The sequence below is a fragment of the Grampus griseus genome, assembly GCF_964374135.1.
Source record: "Grampus griseus genome assembly, chromosome: 14".
NCBI classification, from domain to species: domain Eukaryota; kingdom Metazoa; phylum Chordata; class Mammalia; order Artiodactyla; family Delphinidae; genus Grampus; species Grampus griseus.
The window spans coordinates 38,401,547-38,426,809 of record NC_139008.1 but is presented as its reverse complement, the minus strand read 5'-3'; the positions used below and the strand labels follow the sequence as shown (position 1 = coordinate 38,426,809).

The 25,263-nt window shown below is 61.2% G+C and overlaps 2 protein-coding genes across 3 annotated transcripts; both read right to left on the bottom strand.

The window, feature by feature from the left end:
- Positions 1-2,794: 2,794 nt before the first annotated feature.
- C1QTNF8 (C1q and TNF related 8) lies at positions 2,795-5,044 on the bottom strand (the record flags this gene model as incomplete). Its single annotated transcript, XM_082670699.1, is given in 5 exon segments — positions 2,795-3,274; positions 3,278-3,345; positions 4,054-4,129; positions 4,131-4,258; positions 4,936-5,044. Coding segments are annotated over 5 exon segments (861 nt in total).
- A 3,827-nt stretch (positions 5,045-8,871) lies between these two features.
- On the bottom strand, positions 8,872-14,798 carry TEKT4 (tektin 4; the record flags this gene model as incomplete). 2 transcript variants are annotated; one of them, XM_082671052.1, is made up of 6 exons in its annotated part: positions 8,872-9,088; positions 9,922-10,076; positions 10,839-11,061; positions 11,686-11,829; positions 12,155-12,225; positions 14,265-14,798. In XM_082671052.1, 6 exons carry the CDS (start codon positions 14,796-14,798, stop codon positions 8,872-8,874), a joined length of 1,344 nt encoding a protein of 447 aa, XP_082527178.1. The 2 variants fall into 2 exon arrangements, with proteins under 2 accessions (XP_082527178.1, XP_082527179.1); XM_082671053.1 differs by having other exon boundaries at positions 14,280-14,798.
- Positions 14,799-25,263: the final 10,465 nt, after the last annotated feature.

Here is a 25,263-nt window from a genome sequence, read left to right as displayed (position 1 = left end):
ATTTACAAGCAACTCATGCAGCTCAATATCAAAAAACAAAAAACCCAATCCAAAAATGGGCAGAAGACCTAAATAGACATTTCTCCAAAGAAGACATACAGACTGCCAACAAACACATGAAAGGATGCTCAACATCACTAATCATTAGAGAAATGCAAATCAGAACTACAATGAGGTATCACCTCACGCCAGTCAGAATGGCCATCATGAAAAAATCTACAAACAATAAATGCTGGAGAGGGTGTGGAGAAAAGGGAACCCTCTTGCACTGTTGGTGGGAATGTAAATTGATACAGCCACTATGGAGAACACTATGGAGGTTCCTTACAAAACTAAAAATAGAACTACTATAAAACACAGCAGTCCCACTACTGGGCATATACCCTGAGAAAACCATAATTCAACAAGAGTCATGTACCACAATGTTCACTGCAGCTCTATTTACAATAGCCAGGTCATGGAAGCAACCTAAGTGTCCATCCACAGATGAATGGATAAAGAAGATGTGGCACATATATACAATGGATATTACTCAGCCATAAAAAGAAACGAAATTGAGTTATTTGTAGTGAGGTGGATGGACCTACATCCACTCATACAGAGTGAAGTAAGTCAGAAAGAGAAAAACAAATACCGTATGCTAACACATACATATAGAATCTAAAAAAAAAAAAAAATGTTCTGAAGAACCTAGGGACAGGATAGGAGTAAAGACGCAGACGTAGAGAATGGACTTGAGGACACAGGGAGGGGGAAGGGTAAGCTGGGACAAAGTGAGAGAGTGGCATGGACATATATACACTACCAAATGTAAAATAGATAGCTAGTGGGAAGCAGCCGCATAGCACAGGGAGATCAGCTCCGTGCTTTGTGACCTCCTAGAGAGGTGGGAGGGAGATGCAAGAGGGAGGAGATATGGGGATATATGTATACGTATAGCTGATTCACTTTGTTATAAAGCAGAAACTAACACACCACTGTAAAGCAATTATACTCCAATAAAGATGTTAAAAAAAAAAGCCCCCTCCCCCTGCAGACAGGGAGTCCCAGCAGCCTCTCCCCAGTGGGGGCCCATCTCCTGCCTCCCCCACTGTCCCAGGCCATACTAGGGGAGACAGCCCAGTCCATGGAGGGGACCAGCTCCCAGCCCACACAGGCTTGGGGGTCTATACCCCTTGCCAGGCCTCAGTTTCCCCACCTGTCAAGGGCGTGGCCTGGCCTGGCCTGTGTGTTTGGGAGGGTGGGCTCTGCTGTTCACGAGTGGGTGTGGGACATTCCTGGCTCCAGCCTCACTCAGGGTTGATGCTCCTGAGGGATAACTGAGTTCTGTGGTGGCAGGGGAGGGTCACTGTGATCCCAGCTGTGTCCCCTCCCTGGGGACAAGGAGGTGCCTGTTTGTGAAAAGGATGAGTGGGCCCCCACCCCCTCCCCACCTCCCCCATCAGCCGATGATGATCTGGAGAGGATCTGCCAGGGCCAGGTGGATGTGGGGCCCCCAGCCAGTCAGAGATCCATCTCAGGATGCTTTGGGCTCCTGGTGGGAAAGAGTGGGGGCAGGGGTAGGACGTGATGAGGAGACAGGATCAGCCAGGCCGGCATTCTGTGGGCCTGGACTCTGAGGTGGAAACCCCCATGCCTGTCCAGCACCTGGAAGGCCCTGGCCTGCTCAGCCCAGCCAGCCTGCAGCTCCAGCCACCTCTGCATGGCCCAGGACCTCAGCCAGCTCGCCAGGCTCCGGTGATTCCAGACGCTGCTCTTGCCAGGGCCCCAGCAGCCTCACTGGCCCAGAATCCTCATTCGGAAGGGAGCAGCTGCAGGAGGGGATGCCAGGGGAGGGCCAGAGGGGAGGCGGCAGGTGATGGGGCCATAGGGGCTGGACAGAAGGTCCCAGAGTGGCTGGAGGACACGTGGCAGGAAAGGAAAGATTCAGAGTGGGCTCGAGGGTGGGGTAGCCTGATGGCTCCGACCATGGGGTGGACAGGGGCTTCCTGTGGAGTGAGCATGGCCAAAGTCCACCCACACCCGTCCACAGGAACGAGGCCAGCCTGGTCACTTCCCGTTGCCGCCAGGCCCAGCATCAGCACACCTAAGTAGGAGGTGACACCGTGGGGGTCTGGGGCTCCCCGGGCTCAGGTGCACATCCAGGTATGAGCTTCCTCCCCCTTCCAGCCCATTCCAGACAGACAAGGGGATGCTGAGCCCCAGAAAATCAGCCTACCAGGGCTGGTGGCATGTTCACCAAGGACGAGACCCGTCCCGGCCGGGACAGCACCGTAACCTGCTCCATTTCATCCTGTCTTGTGGCCTCTGCTGCCCTCGAACACCCTAGAATCCATCATGCTTCCTGCTAGCGTTGGCTCCAGGAGGGCCGGCATCTGCACTTGACCCCCTTCCCCCCCTACCCTGCAGCCTCCCTAACAACAAGCCTGGCACCCAATAGGTGCTTTGTAAAGCTCTCCATGGCAGTGGTTCCTGGCACAGCCTTTATATGCAGAATAGGTAGCTTGACCAGGGGAGCAAACTCCATCGTGTGTGGAGATGCTCCGGCCCACCCCCCACCCCCCACCCACCACGTGCCCAGAACAAGGGCCTGCTTCCTGAATGTCTTGGTGTGAAACCTTCGTCTGTGTCATCTCCAGCAGGGCAGGCCCCGGGTCTGTCCTGCTCCTGCCACAGCCCTATGCTCAGCTCAGCGTCTGTGTGCAGTTGGTGCTCCATCTCAGCTGGCATCAGTCCTGGGCTGCGGGGCTCCAGGAATGACTGCCGTTGAGGGCTGGATGTGGCATGGGGACTGCTAGAGCTCAGCGTCCGGCTTGACCAGGTGGCCGCTGAAGGTGATGTAGAGGTCACCGCGCTCGCTGTAGATGGCGTTGTCGCCATCCCTCTGGAACATGCGCACCCAGACAGCGTCACCCGCGGCCAGCGCCAGCAGCGGGCTCTGTGTCTGCATCCTGCTGCGCTCACTGGGCTGCGCATACAGCACGGCTGCGGCCCACCAGTTGCACGTGATGCGCGGGTACGTCTCCTTGTAATTCCAGGTGTGCACGTTGAGGCTCAGGACGTAGACGCCGGGCACGGCAAAGAGGAAGGGGCCGGAGGCCAGGTCGAAGGCACCGTCCAGGTCCACCAGCTCCGTGTCGAAGGGCACGGCCTGGAGGGCATCGGTGCTGTGCAGCCCCTCTCGCCAGCCCACCGAGAAGGTCACGTAGGCACGCTGGCACAGGGTGCCCGGCGGCCCCACCTGCCCCTTCTGGCCCTTGTGGCCACGGAGGTTTCAGGAGCCAGGCGGGCCCTCCTTCCTGCTCCTGCTGGAGCGGTCTCTGACCCCCGCTTCACCCTTCTCACCTGTGAGGGGGTGCGGGTAAGGGGAAGCCCCTGGTCAAGGTTTCAAGGGTCAGATTCTCTGGCCACACGGCCTTGCAAGTGACCTCACCTCTGTGAGCCTCAGTCTCATCTGTCAGGTGGGCGCTAACCCGCGCTCCACGGGGCAATGAGAAAGAAGCCACACCCTGAGGTCCTGGCAGTTCTGAGGCCTGTGCAGATGGTCACATGGGGATGGCTGGGACGGCGGGGACGATGGGGGTCCAGTAGCTGCCAGAGGAAGTGTCTGAACTGGGTTTTGAAGGAGGAGAGGCCTGGGAAGTTGGTAACCAAATCCAACCTCAGTGTGGCCTCCGTCCAGCCTTCAGGGTGCCTCCCTCTTAGAGCTCAGCCTGTCTTGCCTCTCAAAGGGGGCGCTGCTCCCAGACCCCCTTCCCACCTCCCCTTGGGGTTGGGGAGCAGAATTGAAGGGAAACTCAGCCCCGCCTGCCACCCACCCCTCCCACCATCTCCCCCAATCCACAGCCCCTTCCCCAGGGCACCCTGTTCCCACAGGAGGAGGCGGCTATGGGGAGCAGGGAGCAGGCCCTTGTGTGCCCCCCTGGGGCCCAGCCTTCCCAGAGCTAGCCTTGGGCCGTCGCCCTGCTCTCCTGCCTCTCTTCCCATGCCCCTCATTGCGGAGTGTCCCTGCGGGGCTGGGGGCAGTGGGGCCACCTCTCCAGGAACACTCACCTTTGAGGATCGAGATGTCGATGGTGGGCCGCACGTGGGGCAGTCCCACCCACTCATCCCTGTTGCTCATGCGGTGTGTGGGCATGTGGGCTGGGGGCAGCCGGGGGCCAGGGTGGGCAGCTGCAGTGCATACACAGCCAGCAGGGCGGCCCTAGGCCAGGCCAGGCCCCTGCGGGCAGCATCAGCAGGAGCAGGAGAGCAGAGGCTGGGTCGGGAGGGCAGGACGGGAGGAAGAGGATGGGGGAGGAAAACGGGGAGTGGAGAGGGGACACCCCTGCTGAGCCCCCACCCCCGCAGCAGACCAACTGTGCCCCCTTGTGTGGGGGAGACTGCGCTTGTGGGACCAGGGAGCTGCCTGGGTGAGGATGGACAGTTGGGACCCCTGGAGGGGCTGCAGTGGGCGTGGCCAGAGCCTCATCCTGCACCAGACAGGGCACCTGGCAGAGCCCTCCTGGACACTCAGACCCCTGCCCCGACAGACATCACTAATGGATCCCCACACACTTTCCCCTGGACCTGGATGTGGCCCCAGCATCCCCCCTAACACAGCACCTGGGGACCACCATCGATCGGAGGGGCCAGCACGGGGGACCATTCACACCTGCCCTTCCAGAGCCCCAGTGAGTGACCAAGGCAGCCCCACCCCATGGGAGCTGGTGCTTCCAGATTCCTTCTCCGGGGCTGCTCCCTCCTCCCCATAGCTGCCTCCCTCCTGGGGCCTTAGGGCCTTAGCTCTGGGCAGTGGCAGGCACCCTAACTGCCTATAGTTGGGGAGTCCCGGTTCCCAAACCCCCCATGGCTGGAGACCCCGCACCTGGTAGATGCAGGGAGAACTGTATGGAGGTGGGGGCTCTGAATCAGCCCTCTAAGTCCCCCACCCACCTGGGCTGGCCAGAGCCCTCCGGGAGGGACAGCTAGGCTGCTTCAGGGAACGGCAGCACCCCACCCACTGGTGGCTGGGCCCGGGGCCCAGGTGGTTGGGGTCAGACATGAGGCAGTTTCTGCCCGGCTGCCTAGCTTGGCAGAGGGCAGCACCCTCATCCTGACCTCCCGTGGGCCAGGCCAGGCCCCTGCGGGTAACTTGGGGGGCTACCCCATGCGGCCCCCACCCGTCTGTGGGTAAGATGGTCTTTAAGCCCTACCAGTCCTAGGCCTCTCGCCTCCACCTCCTCTCCTTCGGGAGACCCTGCCTGACACCTGGTTCATCCACGCCAGGTGGAGGCTCCACTTTCCAGCTCAACCAGCAGCTGCTGGGGGGCCCTGGGTGAGCCCCACATCATTTGGGCCTCAGTTTCCCTGGCAAGTGGGTCCTGCCTGCCCTGGTTTCCCCATGTACATATGGGAGGCTCAGCCAGTGTTGGTCTCCTGCAAGGGCAGGCGTGTGAGGTCGGGATCCTCACTCTTCCCTGTACCCTAGCCATGCTGAGCAAAGACTCAGGCTCCCTCTTCCAGGAAGCCCTCGGGGACTGCAGCCCAGGGTGAGGTCCTTCTTCTTACATAGTAGGTCTGAGACCCACTCCCAGGCTGAGCTTCCCTGGCAGGTGGGAGCCCTCCTCTCCACCACCTCCCCCTCAGAGCCTAGCAGACCCTCACCCACCCCCCTAACCCCATTGGACTCTGCAAGACCCTCCTGAATTCCTCCCGTGGAGGAACCTTACAGGAGTGGGTATCTCCTGGGGAGCCCACTCCACAGACAGGCCTGTGTTGCTGGGGCCCTTACCTTGTTCCCCCAGAGGTCTGGGGTCCCAGGCATCCTGGCCACCTGGCCCTGCTCAGGATGGCTGTAAAGACCCCCACCCACCCCCACCCTCCCTGTTACCATTTCATGATCAGGTGCTGCTGCCTGCCTGGCGTCTCCGGCATCTCTACCCAGTGGCCCATGAAAGAGCTCTTTCATGCCCGCCCCAGGTACCCATGGCTTCCCTCTGGGCCATCTAAGACCAACAGGCCTCAGGTCAGCTTCAGAGCTCCCGGGCAGGAGGCTCACGTGGCCCTGTCACCCACCGCCCAGTCTGCCACCTGCCGCAACGTCAGTGCAGCCCTGCCACAGGGGATCCAGTATCCTCCTGACAGCCCATGGGCCACAGCATGGCTCTGAGGGCCTGGGGTGTCTGGGACTGGGGAGTTGAGGGTGAAACCATGAGCTGGCAGCCATCCTCTGTCTGGGGTGCAGTGACTTAGAGAGGAGTCAGGGAGGCTGGTGAGGAGGCTGGAGGCCAAAGTCAGGGGAGACAGACCACCATGCCTGTGCTGAGCCCACCTGGTGACGGTGACGCCCTCCTGTCTCTGGCTGGGACAGGAGGGCTGAGACTTTTGGGTGAAGCATGGGAGAGAAACGTCGGGCCAGGTCCACTGTGTCTGCAGCCACCTCCCGCTGCACCCTCCCAGGGTCACGGTGCCCAGCGGGGCAAGAGGCCTGCCGTGACACTGTGTTGGGGGCCCTCGGCATTAGCCCAGCCTTTCAGTGGATAAGGGTTGTGTCCCTGTGATGCCAACCCCCTGGCAGCAATGACTCACAGGGCCCCCCGGGCAGTGGCAGGCGTGGGCTACGCCCACACCAGGGCCTGTCCTCCTGCTTGCTCTGGGCCTGAGCAGCTGGATGCTAGGTCCAGGGGCAGGGCCTGGCGCCTCAGCCTCTGAGCACGGGGACATGTGACTCCCTGGGAAGCGCCCCCCCACCACCACCAAGCCAGGCTGCCTGGCAGAGGGAGGCACAGATGTGGCTTGGGGAGCTGTGGCCGCTGTGCCGGAAGAGAGGCCGTGGGCAGCTGGGGCTGGCTCTCTCGCCTCTGCACATGCAGGCACAGCCCCGGGTCCGGCTCTCCCCTCAGGCTCCCCATGTTGGCACTCCTCACTGATGACCAGGGAGGGGGCAAGGATGAGGGTAGAGGGCAAGACTGAGGGGCTTCTCGTGCCAGGCTGAAGGGGAGCAGAGCTGGTGAGGGCTGTGGTTGGGAGATCATGCCAGCTGGAGCCGGTTCCCAGATATCCCCCGGCCTCCCTGAGATGCCAGTTCACACTCCAGTGGGGCTCGGTGGCCTCCCACGCCTTGTCAGCAACCACTGCTGGAATCTGGATGTGGGTGGCCTGGACGGAGGGCTTTCTGTAGGCATCACCCAGGGCTGGATTAGTCCAGGCTCCGGCGGGAGCTGCTGACTGGCCTCAGTCAACCTGCGGAAGCTCCTCTCTGCCTGCCCCACTCTTGTCTCTGGGGTTTCTGGGGCTCCCAGAGAAGGGCAGACGCCCAAGCTCTGCTGCTCCCTGCATCTGACCTCGGTTTCCCAACCTGTTAAATGGGCACCAGTGGACTCAGAGTGGCCAGAGTGTCCTCTGTGATGGATGAAAATGCCGCAGGCTTCAGCCACCCTCAGGGCCCTGATGTCCCCCCGTGACTCCCCGCTCCCCACTCCTGCAGGGGCCGAATCCCTGTGGGTGGGTGTAGCCATCTGGCCACCCTCCAGACTCCCCAGGGAGGCTAATTCTCCAGTGAGACGCAGCCGCAGCCTCGGGAATTCGCCGTGTGGCCCAGAGCTACTCATCAGCTCCAGGGCCTGGTCATTCGTCTCTACAAGGGGACACAAGTGCCAGCTCACAGGTGGTCATGAGACAATTGCAGGCAACGAGTGCCCGGCCCCCTGGGGCTGTACCCGAGCCCTCCCAGCTTTGGAGATAATGACCTTCGCACAGCACCTCCACTTAGCTCCCCATTAGCAGCCACCCGGCAGGGGTGGGGCACAGGGACAAGGAGGCCCTCGTAGCTGCTGATGGGGACGCCGTGCTACACAGCCAGCCCGCCTCGGCCTCAGGCGGTAATGGGGCTCTGAGTGGCTGGCGTGCATGCGGCCGAGTTATTATCTCCCAGCCTCTTAATGGACACTTCCCGAGTCCTGTTGATGAGCTGCCATGGGCGAGGGGCCAGTGGCCTGGAGCTCGTCCCCAGGGGGCACAGTGAGAGGGCCTCATGGCCACCGTGAGAGCACCTGGCCCTGCTTGTGGGTAGTCCCTGATGCTGTGCCCAGTTCTGCCCAGAGCCATGGACACAGAGTGTGGGGCCAGGTGGGCAGCAGGGCTCTGTGGCCCTCACCCACCCGCCCACAGCCCGGCCTGACTCACTTGCTGGCTAAGGAGGGGGCTGGATGAGGAGCCTGGCCACAGAAGTGACCAAGGTGCTGGGGGTGGAGGCCCCTCCAGCCCTGACCCTCCACCCCCCAGCTCAGGGTCTGGTGCACACCCTGTGCCGGGTGGGGGTGGCAGGGAGAGGTCCCACAGTTCCCCCGGCGGTCACTGCCCCAGGCCCCGCCCCGCGTGGCCCCTCACAGCCTGGGGGCCAAGTCCCTCAGGGGAGAGCTGGGCCAGCAGCGTGTTCTGACACCGCTGCTCCAGGCTCACCCCCCACTAATGAGGGGAGTGCCGGCTGGCCTCCGGTGACAGCGTCCAGGGCACATGGAGGAAAAGGAGCAGGGCTTCAGTTATCACTGCGGCCACCAGAGCCTGTGACAAGTGGTGACAGGAGGTGACACTCCCTCTGAAGCATCCAGCAGGTGGCCCAGGTGGGCAGAGAAACTGTCAATGCTTTGGCTGTGCCCCGTGTGGTCAGCAGTGAGCAATGAGGGGGGGCCTCGACAGTTCTTGGCTGACCCCTCTCCCCAGGTGGTGACTGGGGGCGCCCCAAGCAGGAGACCCCTGGCCCACCATGGCTGAAACATGGGGTCAACAGGCAAAGCCCACCTGTCCAGGTACACTCTCTGAGTAGAAAGCTAACATGCTCTTTATTTGAGGGGGAGATGGGTCTCTGCGCCCGCCAGGGTGCCCGCCCGGTCACTGGTAGCCGGCCAGCTGGAGGACGGTGGGGTAGCGGGTGCGGTGGGCCATGCACTTCTGGCGGTCGATGAAGAGGCTGTTCGTCTTGACAGCGATGTCCTTCTCCAGGCTCATGCGCGTGTCCTCCAAGTTGTGCAGGCACTGCTCTGCTTCCAGAAGCTTCTCCCTCAGAGCCGCCAGGGACAGGTTCAGCTCCTCTACCTCGCTCACCAGCCTGGGGGGGTGGGAGGAAGGGGTGAGTTGGGGCTGCCCTGGGACGCCTGGTCTTCTGGGTGGGGAGAGCGAGGCCCAAGGTCAAAGCCTGGGGGCCCCTGTTGGGGGTCTTGGTCAAGACATTTGGCCATAGAAGTGCCCCCAAAAGGCCCAGAGGGAAACCCAGCAGCCACACTGGGAGAGCGCCAGGCCAGGACACCACATGAACTTCTATTCCTCTATTCCTGGCATCTGGAAGTGAGATGGGCGCCCCTGGACCCGAGTGAGGACCCAGTTTTCTGAAGGAGTTGAGGGACAGGGAAAGAGGGATGCCCAAGGCAGGGGTACTTCTGCTTAAAAGGCGACTGTGAGCTCAATAAGTTAGAAAACAGAAGACGTGACCCCACCTACGCCTCAAGCCGGGGATGTGTGTCCACCGTGACATTGGAGGTGTGGACGGCCACGAGCAGGATGGTCAGGGCGGCCGTGTGGCCTGGGGAGCTCTGCCTCCCAGACCCTGAGATTCCTCACCAGGGTGAAGCAGGGAGTGTGGCCGCCCCTGGCACTAGGAGCCTGGCACAGTGTCCCCCAAGGGACGCATAGTATCCAGTCGTGCTGGGGCAGGTTTGGGGACGTGGGAACCGTGTGTGTGTGTGTGTGTGTGTGTGTGTGTGTGTTGTGCTTGTGTAGGGCCCAATGTCTTTCCTCTTCACATCTGCAGAGCTGTGTGTGGGGGTGGGGGGAGGAGTTCAAGGGGGCCCCAGAGGCTGAGGAAAGCCCGGAGGTGGGTGGACGGCACCCTATGGTGGTTGGTGACCAGGCCCAGCCCAGGACGGCCCCAGCAGCGACAGGCACCTGAACTGGACAGCGTCTCGGCACAGCTCCATGTTGCGCCGGTGGGAACGCTGGTACAGGCGGGTCTGGGCCACTTTCAGAGGCGCCTCCTTGTCCCTGATGGCCTGCTTCAGCGCTGCGACATTGTGCTCCTGGTCCACGATCTCCCGCAGTGTCTGCACACAGGACAGTACCTGTGGGTCTCCCCCACCACACCCCAAGCCCTGTGCCACGTCGAGCAGGCGGCTCTGTCCGCTGGCTCTGGGGGAGGAGTGGAGGCAGGGAGGATGTGCACGGCCACCTCGTCCCTCCCATGGGCACCCAGAGGCCTGGGGGCGGTGAGGACAGCAAAGCTTGTGGCACAGCAGCTCTGGCCTGAGAGCCCCCAGCCCTGTGGTCACCAGCCCCCGACCCTGGTCGGGAGCTGGAGAGACAAAGGCAGCAAAAGTCACCCTGAGAGCTTAGGGTCAGAGCCCTGCCAGGCCAGGGGCCAGCACCAGGGACACCCCACTAGGCAGCCAGGCCCTACCTCCTTCCACCCTCCTTGCTCCTGCTTACATCACCCGCTGGTCAGTCACTCCAGTGACAATGCCACCCCCCCCAAATGTCACTTGGTTTCTCATCAGCTTAATGAGGGCCCAGGGAGGAGTGAGGGCCCTGCTTCAGGGGTCCCTCAGGATGGGCAGGGCCAAGGAGGGGCAGGAGCCAGGCCAGGTCGTGACAAAGGCATAGTGGCCAGTGGGGGAGGAGTGGTCTGGGTTACCCAGTCTGGGCCTGGTCTTTCTCTGTGGTTACGTTACCAGGGGGTGTCCAGCCCTAGAGGCTGCCCTGGGCGAGGTCAGGTCGTGGGATGGGCGTGGCCTGGCGGCGGGATGGGCGTGGCCTGGCAGCGGGATGGGCGTGGTCTGACGTGGGTGGGCGTGGCCGGGCGGCCCCACCTTGCGCAGGTAGTGCTCCAGCTTGTGGCGCGCGTCCTCCAGCTCCTCACAGCGCCGCCCGAAGGCCAGGTTCACGGCGTCGCACTGCAGCCGCAAGTCCTCGGATGCGTCCTGCAGGATGCAGTCGACAAGCTTCCGCAGGTTGACTGAGGCCAGGCGTTCGCGCTCGGCGCGGTACAGGTTTTCCTGGGTGAACTTGGCCCAGGTCTCGGGCGTGGAGGCACTGCGGGCAGGGAGTGCGCGGGCACCGCGGTCGGTGGGGGCACCTGCCAATGGCTCCGGTTTGCACCAGGGCCTCCCCGCGCCCGCCGCGCCCAGTGTACCCTGCGTCGCAGCATAAACTACCACCCCCAGTCCTAGCGCCACTCCCCGTCCCGCCCCCCGCGCCACCCGGAGCGCCTCCCCGCGCGCTCCCCGGGCCTCCTGCTCCCGCAGCTCCGCCCCGCTAGCCCCGCGACCCCAGTTCCCCACTCCGTGTCTTCCGTGCCTTCTGCGCCCCCAAGTGGTTCCCGCGCCCCAGTGCCTCCTACGTCCCTGGGCCCTGCGCCACCCCGGGGCTGTGTTGCGATGGGTGGTGGCCCAGCGACCCCTGCCGGCCTTATGCGGAGCTGCAGCCAGCCGCCCTGCCTCAGGCGGCCCCCCACCCTGGGTCCTGCCACCCTCGCAAACCCCAGCCCCTGTGGTGAACCGTGTGTGCTGGGCACTTGGGCGGAGGTCCCGCTCGCCTGCCCATCCCCAGGAGCAGAAGAGCTGCACAAAGGACCCCCAGCGGAGGAACTAGGAGCCCAGGTGGGATCTCGCAGGTGGGGGCGGGGCGTTTGTGCACAGCCCCTGCGGAAGATCCCACCTCTCCTCGAACTTGGTGGAGTGCGGGTAGAACTGCAAGTCGGAGCTCTGGTTGTGGTAGTGGCAGCAGGCTTCGTCGATGTTGCAGGCCTCCACTTTGTCGGACCAGTCCATCTCGCACGTTTCCTTGTGCTCACGATTCATCCTGGGGAGAGCGGGCAGGGCCTGCTGTCTGTGCGGGTGGGGAGCTGGGCCCACCTGGGCGCAGGGCAGGGTAAGCCCCCCAAGTGGCAGGGTAGGCCCTGGGATGCTGGCCTGGGTTCTGGATGCCCAGGCCCCTTGGCCATGCAGCAATCTGCCACCCCTACCTGCCCAGTGCCTCCACCCAGCCCCTTGCTTCTGGCTATGACTGGGGACAATCCCTCACTTCTCTGAGCCTCAGGGCCGGGTCACCCCAACTTCCTGCCCATAGCTAGCCTGAGGGGTAGGGGGACATCCCGAGGGCAGCCCTAGAGGCCACTCAGACCCACCGAATCTGGTTCACGACCTGCATCATGGTCCTTTTCAGGAGCTCCTGAATGTTCCGGATGAGGTCTGCCTCCTGGGGAAGAATACCCCCGTCCCTGGTGAGAGTCTGAGGACAGCCAGGCTGGTGGGGCCCACAGGCAGCCTCTCAAACCTCTAGGAGGAGCTGAGATTTGGGGTGACCCCCAGTGGAACTGGGGGCTCTGCCAGCACCTGACCTCTGCTGGTGGCCTTGGGCCCCAGCTTCTTTCCTGGAAGTGGGACATGAGCCTGGCTTTCTCGCCGGATTTATTCTGGGCTGTTTGGGGTGGTGCAGTGGGTCTTTTCTTCTGGGGGCTTCCATGGGCTGTGGGGAGGATCACCCAGAAGTGGTTCCCACTTGCTGGGCACTTAGCACCCCCTGGGCTCTGGGGCCACCCCTGCAGCCTGCCCAAGACACTGAGGGCACCAGCCTGCCCACTGGCCCCTGGACAGCCTGGTGACAGCCTTTGAGGACCCCGGCCACTGGGGACCAGGAGCCCCCCTGGGGCTGCCCCTTGGGGCCTTGGGCTCAGAGAGGCCTTACCCAGACAAAGGACACAAGGGGAAACCCTGTGTTTCCTCCTGCTACCCTGACAGTTTCACTTTCTGGGCAGGAAAAACTCTTACCCCCTGATTTGAATTTCTCCTCTGTTGGGCTCTAAACCCTGCGTGCTCAGTTCTGACCCGTGGGTCCATCTCCCTGTCCTGGCCCCTTTGTTGTCCATGTACTGCTGGGCAGGGGACCTGGCTCAGGGCAGAGGGTTCACTCCCAGAGCCTTGGGAGGTTCTTGAGTGAATGAGTGTGCGGGTGGGGTGTTGGGGGGACAGAGGAAGGGCCTGGGGCCAGGAGGAGGTAGGTACTCAAGGTTCTGTCCTGAGCTTGGGGTTTGCAGGGGGTCCCTGGGCACCTGGGCTGGCTGTCTGTCTCCCCCATATCTCATGAGTGCCTGTGGCCTACAGCCTGTTCGCAGGTGAGGCTCTTCCCTGCCAGCATCAGGGGCCTGGCCTGGGTGACTCCCTGATCCTTTGGGGGCTTCCCCAAGGACAGGTCCTGCCAGGTTCGGAGGGGAAAGGGCTCTTTGTGGGATGCATGTGGCCCCCACCCCCCTTTATCCCGTCCACGCTTGCACACTGGTCTGAGGCTGGGTTTCCAACACGGGCATGGGGGGCGGGGCATGGGGGGCTCTGCCTCTGGGAACTCAGGGTCAGGCTTAATTTGCATGACCCAGGGTGACCAAAGGGGCTGTTCAGCAGGTGCCAGGACCCAGGGGTGACTGAGGGACCACACAGTGGGTGCAGGCACCACCATGACCCAACCACATCCCAACCTCAGCCACTCCTGGGGCTCAGATCAGGCCCTTCCTGGTTTTCAGGGGTGTGTGGAGGGGCATCAGGGCTTATGGGGTACTGGCCAGGTCCCGCCCTGCCTCAGTGGCCTCTGACTGTCTCAGCCTCAGACAATCGTCCCAATATACATTCCAGGTATGAATGCTGCCACGGCCTGGGCCCTGCCTCACCCCCACGTGGGAGCCATAATAGGGCAGGGGGCAGAGCAGGAACCCTGGACCCGGAGCTAAGGTGAGTGGATAAGCACCAAAGTCCAGCCCCTGCCCCCAACCACGCTCAACCCCCATGCTGGGACCTGCCCCCAGGCCACAGTGCACCCAACCCAGCATGTCCTGGCTGGGCCCACCTTGCAGGGAGCAAGGCCTTGCCCAGCACCCACTATAAGGACCAGACTGTGGGAAGGCCAGACCCAGCACCCTCCTGGGGCCAGGGATGGCACCTCCCCCTGGGCAGTCTGAGCCCTGCCCCTGCCCCCAGCCAGGACGGCCCCAGTCGGTTCTGGTCCCCCACCTACAAGCAGAGCCACCTTCTCTGCGCCTGGGCATGTGCTTGTGTGTCCCTGCATGTGCTGAGGGGAGCAGGCTCCCTGTGCCTGTGTGCAGCCACGTGGTACATGGGCACCAAGGCATCTGCCAGCCGTGTCGTGGGGGCACACGGGTGCCCACTCTCAGCCCAGAGAAGGTCATGCTCCCTGGGGAGAGGTGGGGCGGCCCGGTCTGCAATTCTGGGGGCTGGGAGGGGCCGAACCTTCAGCAGCTCCATCTCCACGCAGTCACGCACAAGGTCGGGGTGCTGGCGGCGCTCCCGGCACTGCAGGTTGTCGGTGGCTATGGAGAAGGGCACGGCCGTGGCATCCAGGGTGCGCTCCAGCCGCTGCTTCTGGGCCAGCAGCAGGTCAGTCTCTGCGACCAGCTCTTCCACCTGGCGCTGCAGCTCCGACTTCCAGCAGTGCATGTCCTTCAGGCGCTGGCCCACCTTCTTCGTGGAGTCCTGCTGCGTGCGCTGCGCCAGCGCCTCAGTCTCGGCCACCAGCTGCTGGCTCTCGTGGTGCTGCCGCTCCGACTGGTCGAGGTCGGCAAAGGCCTGGTGGTAGCGGGCATAGCAGTTCTGGAACCACTCATCCACCAGGTATTTGGCCGTGCGGAAGCCAGCGGTGGCCAGGCCCGAGGATATGTGGGCGCCTGTGTTTCGGGCCACATCGTACAGCTTGCGGGGCAGCTGGCATGCTGGCACCGTTTGCGGGGCGGGCTCCTTGGTCAGAAGTATATCTGTCTGCGCCATGGTGTGCCCGGGCACGGGGTGGGGGGGGAGAGGGAGGAGGGCCACTCAGCACGGTCAGCAGGGCAGCTCCAGCCACTCTGTCCCCAAGCAGGACATGGCTTCTGGTTTCGTAGACAGGTACCCACCAAGCCCTCCTGTTGCTAGGCAACAGGGATCCGCCCCCCCCGCCCCCGCGGCCCTCTTAAAGGGCCAGGCAGGCCCCAGCCCCACCTGTCCTGGCCACGTCTGGCACCTGCCTGGAGGAACTGCATCTGGACCACACCCGAGGCCAGGCTCTTGTCTCCTATGTCTTACTGGTTCCAGTGGGGCTGTACCCCTGGGCACACAGGTGTCTCTGACGGGGAGTTGAATTCAGCCTCCAGTGGGTACCTTGAATCAGATGCCCAAATCTTCCCCACAATGTAGGTAGGTCCTGTCCTGGGAACAGTGTCCCCAAGGCCACCCAGAGCCTGGTGTGTGTCTCCTGGTCCGCGGGGAGGGGTGAACATCTCTAAGTTCCCCATCCTGGGCTGGGAGCCTAAGTGTCAGGGCGATGCCCAATATGGCCAGCAGAGGGAGCCATTGGCCGTGAAATACTGTGCAGCTGGCAGGGCAGCGGCTCCTGGGGTTCTCCTGAGTCAACCCAGCCGGCAACGCTGTGGCCTGGATGACCTCTGGCACCTTGCACTCTGACCCATCCCATGGACCCACCGGTCCTCGTAACAGGACATACACACCCCACCCCCAGCACAGTCCCGTGGTCCCTGCCCCTCCACCTCTCCCACTGCTGCCCCATCCCCCACTTGGGCCACACAAGCCCCCAGAGCACCTCAGATGCACCAGCCTGGGCTTGCCCTTGGCCTGGGCACCCATGCCCTCCTCCCAGGGCCCTGAGCCTTGGCACTGGCACCCCTTACTTGACAGATGACATTTGTACCACCTGGCACACAGTAGGTGTTTCAAAAATGTAGGCTTTGGAGACAGCAGCCCAAGACCTCCTCCAACTCAGCCCATCATCGGGGCTGATGGCCTGAGGAACCACTTTGAACTTCTCTGTGCTTAGTTTCCCAAGTGGCAGTGGATACACAGGGCCTGCTGGTGGGGGAGAACCACGGGAGGGACCACTGTCCACCTTTGACTTTGAACCTGCTCTTCACACACCATCTTTCCCCTGTGGCCAGAACAGGATGGACCTGCCCAGGGTCCAACCCAGGGAACCAGCCAGAACACGTGGGACTGGAACCGAACTCCCTGACATTGCACGACCCTGGGGTGTGGCGGGTGGGCCAGCAGGGGGCCCTCTTCGCATGTGGGGGTCCCAGTCTAACTCTCCCTGTGATAGGACATGGTCCCCAAGGCGGGGCTCTGGGCCAACCTGGCCCTGACCCTGGACAGCAGTAGATCCCACGGCCTCCGGCCTTTAGTCCAGAGGCGAGTGGCGCTCATGGGATGAAGACTTCTGGGACGACTCAGGCCCTGCGCTCTACCACGTGGCTGGACAGGAGGCCCACCCCCCCTGCACCCTGAGCCTCAGTTTCCCCATTCGGGGAGTGAAGTTACACCGGCCTCTGCATGGAGCTGCTGTGGGCATGGCCTGAGTGGAGGCCAGGAAATGGCTGGCCTGGTACCCGGTGCTGGGAGTGACAAGCGCCCCCCTTGGCCCCTTCCCACCCCCACACAGCACCCCTCCCCGACCCAGCCTTGCAGGGTCTCTTGGGGTGAATCCCCCATTGCAGGAGCTGAGGTGAGCAAGGTCTGTGCAGGCAGGTGGGTACAGCCACGTGTCAAGACGCAGAGGCGGGTGCATTGATTTATTAAATTTATGTTTCCAAATTGCATTAGCGTCGGGAAAATTGAGTCTCAGGACATGCCGGGACTGCCCAGCACCCTTCTCCCCAGCAGCATTCAGGCAGTGGCTCAGAGGCTGCGGTAGGGTCAACAAAGCCCTGAGGCCCCAACACTCCCCTCCTCCCAGGGCAGCTCTGGAGGGCACCCCCCAGCATGCTCCTCCCTTGGGGTCGGCCCCTTTAACAAACGCTTCCCAGGCCTGGGCCTGATCATTCTGGAAAAACTGAGATAGGAGGAGGCAGATGAGGAGGGAGAGGATGGCGGGGTAATGACACCCCTTCCTGAGAGCTCGCCGGCAGGCCTGCACCAGCATCCTCGGGGGCCCGGCAGCTACTCTCCCTCTGTGCAGAGGGGACACTGAGCCGTGGCCCCAGCAGCACAGCTGGGAGGCAGCAGGCCGACTTGGCACACAGGCCGCCAGCATTTGCCCCAGGACCCAGCAGGGGGAGCAGCTCAGAGAGGACAGGGCTCGGCATCTTGGCGGAAGCCCCTCGCAGGGCGGGGGCATGCCCAGGGTCCCCGATTTGGGCCCTCTGCGCCCCGTGGCTGGACCTTCTGACCCCAGTGCCCCCTTCTATGGACTCAGAGTTGGATGGGTCAGCTGAGTCCCTAGCAGCTGGGGGTGGGTCTTCAGTCAGCTGGGGGCCATGGAGGGCACTCTGCCTCAACTGAGCCCCCGGGGTTGGGACCCGAACACGGGGAGGGCGGGGCCAAGTTCACCTGGGCCACAGATGGGCCTTCTGGCAGGGGATGGGGGACAGGGTTACAGCTCCATCAGGGCGTCCCTGTGACAAGGACGATTAGGAGGGAGAGGGCCCACCTGGAGGACGGTCCAGAGGCTGCCCTGGCCCGCACCCCGAGCTCCCAGCAGGCATCCTGCAGCACAGCCCGGAGGTGGCTGCAGAGCACTGACCCCAGCTGTGCAGGATAACCAGGACGCAGGGCAGCCCAGGAGACACACACCCCTGCCCCAGGCCTGGGGTCCTGTCCCCACACAGGGCCTACAGCAGGGTCACTCTGGAACGGCTCTGACCCATTCCATGTCACCGTCCCTGGGGACCCCTGTGGGCACCAGTAGTGGATGAGCCTGGTGAGAAGGGCTCCTCCTGCTGGGTCCAGCCCAGCTTGCCCCTGGCCCAAGGCCCCTGCTCACTCGCGGTCCAGCCTGGAATTTGCCAGATGGGGAGACAGGAGCCTGTCACTTCTGCTCAGCTTCACAGCCTGCAGCTCACCCTGAGAGGCCCAGGTAGCCATGATGGGCCCAAGGTCACTCAGATGCCAGGGGCAGAGATTCAGCCATCTGACCTCCTCAGACCACACACCCCCACCACGCCCTCCCCACTCTCCCACCTGAAATGACAGCTCAAGGAGCCTCTGGCCACCAGCAGACCACCTGCCAGGCACAAGCAGGAGGTGCATCCTCACCTGTCTCTCCTGGGGCCAGTGGAACATTTTAATAACGAGAGGATTTGCAACGGTTCAGACAGCCCTGAGCCCGGCCTTGGCCACGGTCACAGTGGATGCCGGGGAAGCCACGGAGCAGGGAGGGGCCCCACATGTAGGAGGGGAGGATGAGCAGGCCCACTCCTCCAGGTCCAGCAGCCCAGAGTGTGGACAGGAGGCCGAGGGGGAGGGGGAGGGGGCTCAGGAGGGCTTCCTGGAGGAAGAGTCCCCTTGGCTGAGGCTCGAAGGGCACACAGTCCAGATGGGGGCAGGCACCCCCAAGGCTGTGGGGGGGGCATGAGGGTGGTCTGACCCCCAAGGCGGCCGTGGAGCCCCTTCCCTGGGGGCTGTGAGGCCCGGCAGAGGCACTGGTGCTGCAAGATCGGACAAGTAGACAGGACTTGAGTGTGGGCAGGCAGGCAGGCGGGAGCGAGGCTGCAGCCAGAGGCCTGGCCCCCGGCCGAGGTGGGCTCCATGCCACATCCCTCAACCAGGCAGCCGGGTGGACAAGAGAGAGTCTGACAAGCTGAGGACTCACTTGGCTCGGCTCCCCGGCCTGGCCCTGGGTGGTGGGGGGAGGGGGGGCTGAGGGCCACGAGCACTGTCCTGCCCACGCCTCACCAGGGAGGACATCACACGCGGGACGCAGTTCATCCACCCGGAGGTGGGCGCTACATGTGGCAGCTGCAGGTGGCCGGGGCCTGGTCACCCAGAGGCTGTGTGGCTGGGAACCATCATGGGATCATGCCTCTGTTTCCCCATCTGTGAAACGGGGATTCGGGTATTCTCTCCCTTGTGGTATGTGAGGATGGAGGGAGGCGTGTGTGCAGCTCCTGGCATGGCTGTCCCCTCGTTTGGGTGGCCTCACCCCCTGGCCTTGTTCCCACCCTCAGGTCCTTCCTGTGTGAGGTCTGTGGCGTGGAGAGGTGGCCACAGGTGGAAGAGAAGGCTGAGAGGGTCCAGAAACAGGTGGTCCTGGGTACCCACCCGGGGCGGGGGGCGGCAAGGAGCTGATGGTTGTCGAGCAACAGGGGGCTGGGAGGTGGACACCATGCCCTCAACCTTCACCGCCGCTCAGGAACCCTGCTCTCCAGAACTAACTGCACACATGTCCAAGCTAAATGGGTTTTATTTTTATGTATGTGGAAGGTTAGTTATGCCTCTCGACCTTGGAGAACTGGCCCTCCGTAGGGGACGTCCTGTGTGCCCCCGCAGTACATGCCCCCTCTCATCACCCAGGGGCCAGCGGGTCCCAGGGTAGGTTCTGGGCTGTGTTTGTGGATTTGCTCTGCAAGCTGCCGGATTCTAGCTTTCTGGCTTCTGGCTTCTGCCCCCAGGTGGGTGAGGCTGGTGTAGAGGCTTAGGCCGGCTTCCTGGGGGGTGGGCCCAGTGCCTGCCCACTGGTGGGAGGAGCTGGTGGGTAGGGCAGGTCAAGGGGCGTGTCTAGAGGTGGCTCTGGGCTCAGGAAGTCTTAGGCAGCCAGTCTGCTGATAGGTGGGGTTGTGTTCTCGACCTGTTGGTGTTTGGCCTGCGGTGTCGCAGCTCCGGAGCCTACAGGCTGTTGGGTGGGGCCAGGTCTTGGTGCTAATGACCCAAGCAAGAGATCTGCCTCCAGCGAGAGTTTAACGCTCCGGACATTTCCGTCACCAGTTTTTGTGACCCCAGAGAGAGCCACAGCTGCCCCCACCTCCCCAGGAGACCCTCCAAGACCAGCAGGTAGGTCCCTCCCAGGCTCCTGCGGAGTCACTGCCTGGGTCCTGGTGCAGGAGACCTTGTGTGTGCCCTCCAAGGGTGTGTGCGCCCTCCAGTCCTGTGGAGCTCCTGCGATCAAGCCCCGCTGGCCTTCAGAGTCAAATGCTCTGGGGGCTCCTTCTCCGGATGCCAGACCCCCAGGCTGGGGAGCTTAGAACTCTCACTCCTGTGGGAGAATTTCTGCTATATAATTATTCTCCAGTTTGTGGGTCACCCACCTGGCAGGTATGGGACTTGATTATATGGTGAGTGCCCCCTCCTGCTGAAACCATACAACTCACGTGGGATTTGAACCCAGCCAAAACCCAGATTGGGACTTGAACCCACAGGCTGGGACTCAAACCACTGTCTTTTAATTGACACACACCTGGTCTCAGGACTTAATGAAGCTCAGGTTCTTTATGTCTCAGCACAGAAGGAATTCAGCGAGAGGCAAAGTGATGGGTAAGAAGTGGATTTATTTATAGAGATACACATTCCATAGACAGAATGCGGTCTGTCTCAAAAGGCGAGAGCAGCCCCAGAGCATGGGGTCCTCTTGGAAAGTGAGAGCAGCCGGCCCTGAGAGAAACACACTCTGCAGACAGAGTGTGGACCATCTCATAAGGCGAGAGGCCCAGAAATACAATGCGGTTGGTTTTTACGGGCTGGGTAGTTTCATAGGCTAATGACTGGGAGGATTATTCCAACTGGGAAGGGGTGGGGATTTCCAGGAATTGGGCCACCACCCACTTTTTGGCCTTTGATGGTCAGCCTCAGAATTGTCCTGGCACCTGTGGGGCTGTCATTTAGCTAATGTATTACGATGAGCATATAATGAGGCTCAAGGTCTACTGGAGGTCGAATCTTCTGCCAACTTGGGCCTAATTGGTTCTAACCAGTTTATAGTCATAACCACAATGGCTACGTCATTCATAAAGGGTTGTGCCATCTCATCTCGTTGTGGTTTCTTCTTTGTCTTTGGATGTACAGTATCTTTTTTTGTAGGTTCCAGCCTTTTTGATCGATGGTTGTTCAGCAGTTAGTTGTGATTTTGGTGTGATCATGAGAGGAGCTCAGGTCCTTCTACTCTGCCATCTTGTCTCCTGTTCTCCTAAACAGGTTTTAGAAGAAGCTTTAAAACTCCAGAACAGACGAGATAGCGTGTAGAACCCAACTGCAGGAGGCATGTGGATGTCTGGCTCTTGACGGAAGAGGAGGAATCACTGGGCGCAGGACAGACAGGCGAATACTTATTGAAATGGCTTTACAGAGAAACTTCTGCCCAAGGAAGAGGAGCGGGACGGAGCTGCAGGGACCTAAGGAACGAGGCGCGGATGGGTGCCCGCCAGTGAGGTGACCCGGGAGAGCCTGTCCGCATCTGTAAATCGCAGTAACGAGCCACCGCTGGAGGTAAGAACCGTGCCTGGCACAGAGCAAGCCCTGAAAGAGTGTTTGTTACTACTGTCACTGCTTCTTTATTGTGTATAACACACATAACAGAAAATTTACCATGTTTACCATTTTAAAGTGTACAAGTTGGCAGCATTGAACACATTCACAAGGCTGTGCAAGTACCACCTTCATCCAGTTCCAGAACTTTTTTGTCACCCCAGATGGAAGCCCTGTCCCCATGAGCACTCACTCCCCGCCCCCTTCCCCCAGCCCCCAGCAGCCCCCAGTCTCCGTCTGTCTCTGTGGAGTTCCCTGTTCTGGATGTTTCCGGTAAGTGGAATCATAGGTATTTGTCCTTTGGCATCTGGCTCCTTTTGCTGCACAAGCTGTTTTCGGGGTGCATCCAGGTTGTAGCCTGTGTCAGTGCTTCACTTCTTTTCACGGCTGAGTAATACTCCACCACCTGGCTCTAGCTCATTGTGTTTATCATCTTCAGCTGGTGGACCTTTGGGCTGTTTCCACCTTTCAGCTTTTGTTAACAGTGCTGCTGTGAACGTGGGCATCAGGTTTTTATTTGAACACTGCTTTCCATCCTTTGGAGTGTGTTATTGTTTTTATTACCCAGACACCACTTGAAAATAATAGAAACCTGAAGGACTTCCTGCCACCAGCACACCCCCATCGAACCAGGGGAAACGACAGCAGTTTGAAGCCCAGTGCGGGCCGGGCTGCGGAGAAACCCACCTTTGTCTGTCCTGTGGGCCCGGCCAGCTGGGCCAGCTTTTCTGGGAGCAGTTCGGCAGGTGATGTCGAGAGCCATTCCTGCACCCGACATGGCAATTCCAGCCCTTGAAATCCAGTCCTAGGAAAGAATTGCAAATAAGGGGGAATCTTTAAAAAAAGGAAAAAAGTCACTTGTACCAAGCTGCACAGCACTGAAATTTATAATCAGAACAAAGTGGAAAGAAGCAGTGTATCCAACAATTGGGCCGGTGGAGCCACAAGGAAGATTCAGTTCCAAGGACACGAGTGTCTGGGATCTGGACACAGATGAGCAATGCCTGAGATGTGTTCATGAAACAGAGGGCCCTGAGACGTGGGGTGACTTAATCATAGCATGGTGCTACAAGGTTGTGCTTCCCACAGAGCGTGAACTCCCCATCCGTGGAGGAGTTCAAGCAGCCATGTGTCAGGTTGCGAGGGAGAAGCCTGGAACCGGAATGGGTAGGCTGTCCGTGAGGCCTGGGAGGGTTCACACCGCCCACTGCAAGGGTGCCAGCACACAGCAGGCAAGGGAGTGGGACCTGGAGTCAGCCCACAGGAGCTGGACAGAGGCCAGGCAGCTGGGAAAAGCCCTGGCCATCCCGAGGAGGAGGCGGCACAAAGGGAGGACTTGCCCTGGTCTCCATGGGCTCCCACGAGAGATGAGTTCCTGGGGTCCTCCATCCACTGTCTAGTGGGCGTGGACTCCATCCGCCCACCCCGCAGAATGACAGAGGGATCGGGGACAGCTGGGGGACGCCAAGCAGCTCACAGAGTCACCATCCCCACCAGGTGTCTCCTTCCAACGCCCCCGACATGCGACACTCAGGCAGCTTGCACCCTGTCCTGTGCACATGTGCCTTGCCCCTGGGGAGAAGGGGACCAGCCTCGGATGCAGCACCTCGCTCCGTTGAGGGAGGCCTTCGGGCAGACGCTGCAGGAAGGACCTGCGCCGGGCCCACCGGCTCTGTGTCTCTCCTGGGGGCTCTGGATTGCCGGTGTCCCCAGTCCTTGGGCTCTGTCCCTGTCTGTCCACTCCACCTTGTCCTCTGCAGGAGTGTGTGGCCCACCGAGACCCGGGACTCCCACCCTCGGGCTCTGAGGAACGTCCCTCGAGCATGCCGGCTGGTGGAATTTTGGGGGAGCCATGGGGTCCAGAGCCGCACACCCCACTCTCACTTATGCCAGCTTGTTCCTGCTGACCCCCACTCCTGTGGCCTCCGGTGGCCCCGCCCCAGCATCTGCTGGACAGTCACCCTGAGTGCCGCTGGGTCCCGTTTACAGATGAGGAGACCAAGGCCCAGAGAGGAGCAGTCGCTCTGGCAAGGCCGCACAGCTGGCATCCATCTGGACTGGACAACTCTAGAACCTTCTCCCAGGGCAGCTGCTGGGGCATCTCTGGACAGCCGGCCCCTGCCCTTCTTTTAATTCCTCAGCCTTCTGGGAATGGGGGTCTGCAGCTGCTCAGGAGCAGAGGGTCCAGGGACAGCCCCTGGGCAGCAGACTTGCCGCTGTCCAGGCTCGGCTGCCATGGGTCACTTCACTTCCATCTCCAGAGGCAATGTTAGGAGAAAGGTCACGGCAGGAATTTCAAGGAAGATTTTAAATCATGTCTCTTTCCAGAAAGGTTTCCTCCTGGGGCCGCCAGGCTTCTCGCACTCTCTGACTTCAGGGGCCAAAGGCTGTGTTCCACCCCAGATGTCTGTTCCTCCAGGGCATGCCCCCCCTGGCACTGCTTCTCAGTGGGGGAACCTGCAGGCTCTGAGGTTAGGGGTGGGCCCAGTGCACCCACCTGGACAGCAGGGGTTTTCTTCTCCTGGCTGGAGCCAGACCCCGAGTGCCTGGCATCCTCTGTTCAGCAGCAGCCTGTGGCCCCACATCTGTGCACAGGGGCCCCCCAGCAGCCCCCTGAAGCTAGGTGAAGCCCTGGGCCCCACTCTGGTCAATGACAGGGGAGCAGAAGGGACCCGAGTCACTCATGGGCAGAGCATTAAAGAGCTGGCGCCGCTTCTCCACCTGCCCTGCCCCTGCTAGGTGGCTGGTGGTGTGTCCCTGAGTGAGGATGGCATGGGGCAGGCCCTGGATGGCCCACCAGGGACCTGAAATACCTTTGCTGTGGGAAGCCACCAAGATGACCAGACCTCTGTCACTACTGCAAAACCTGGCCCAGCCAGGACCTGGGTCATCCCAGGCTTCAGCACACCCACCCTCCCCACATCCACACCCATCCTGCAATGCTCTCCAACACCCTTCCTTCTAATTCACCCCTCCCCCAGGAAGTCTGCCCTGATTGCCTCCTGCAGTCTCAGAACTGGCTTGGGCCTCCTCCTTCCTCTGCCTTCAGTAGTCCAGAGACAGGGACACATCCCAGCATTCACAAACCTTTGTTGGAGTAAAAGGAACTCAGACCCAGCTAAGGAAATGCAAGAAACCAGCTAGAGGTGTATGCAAGGGAGAGGTGAGAGGCAAAGGGAGGACAAGGGGGCCAAGTGGGCAGCTCACAACACAGAGCACACTCTTGGGTTCGAGCCATCACCTGCCCGCTTGCTGAACACCACTCCCATTAAAAACACAAATCCAATAATAATGAGCAAACCAGACAAGAACTGCCCTACCCACCAGGATTTCTGAGGCCCCTGGTGGACATCAGCCAATAGGTTTCAAGGCTGACAAACCAAATGTCATTCAGGGTCACATTAAAAGAGGTATATATTCCCAAATGAGGGAGGTTATCATCCTACTACTCCACTCTGGCCACAACTTGTGTGGGAGGTTGGAAGAGACTATTCAGGGGTGGCAGTGTTGGCTAAGTGGGGCATGCCCAGGGCAGAGCAGCCAGCGAGGGTAGGGACTGACACCACACCCCCCAGGGAAAGGGTCTTTGGAAGCACAACTTTGAGAAGAGGGTTCAAGGGATGGCTGGGCATCAGCAACCCCCCTCCCCCACGTAATTCAGCCCCTCAAGCTCTTGAAGTGCGTGGACCCACCTTCTAACAGCGCCTTGGGGGTGCTCCTTGGGGTCTGACCCCCATGTGTGTCCTGCTCACCCTGGTGTCCTTCATGCCCATCACCCTGGGGAGACTGCTGACCCAGCTGTAGACTCTCTTCAGTCCTGTTGAGGGGGGCCCTGTGGGTGCTCCGAGGGGGGACTCCTAAGCCAGACCCGGCCGACTTAGGCATCCTGGGCCTGCCTCCCACCTCCCAGTCCAAGAGTTTTTGCAAGAACAGCCAAATCCCTGATTTATCAGCTCAGCTTTATCTCCAAAACCTCCTACAATTTCCCAGAGAACAAAATTAAATACAGGAT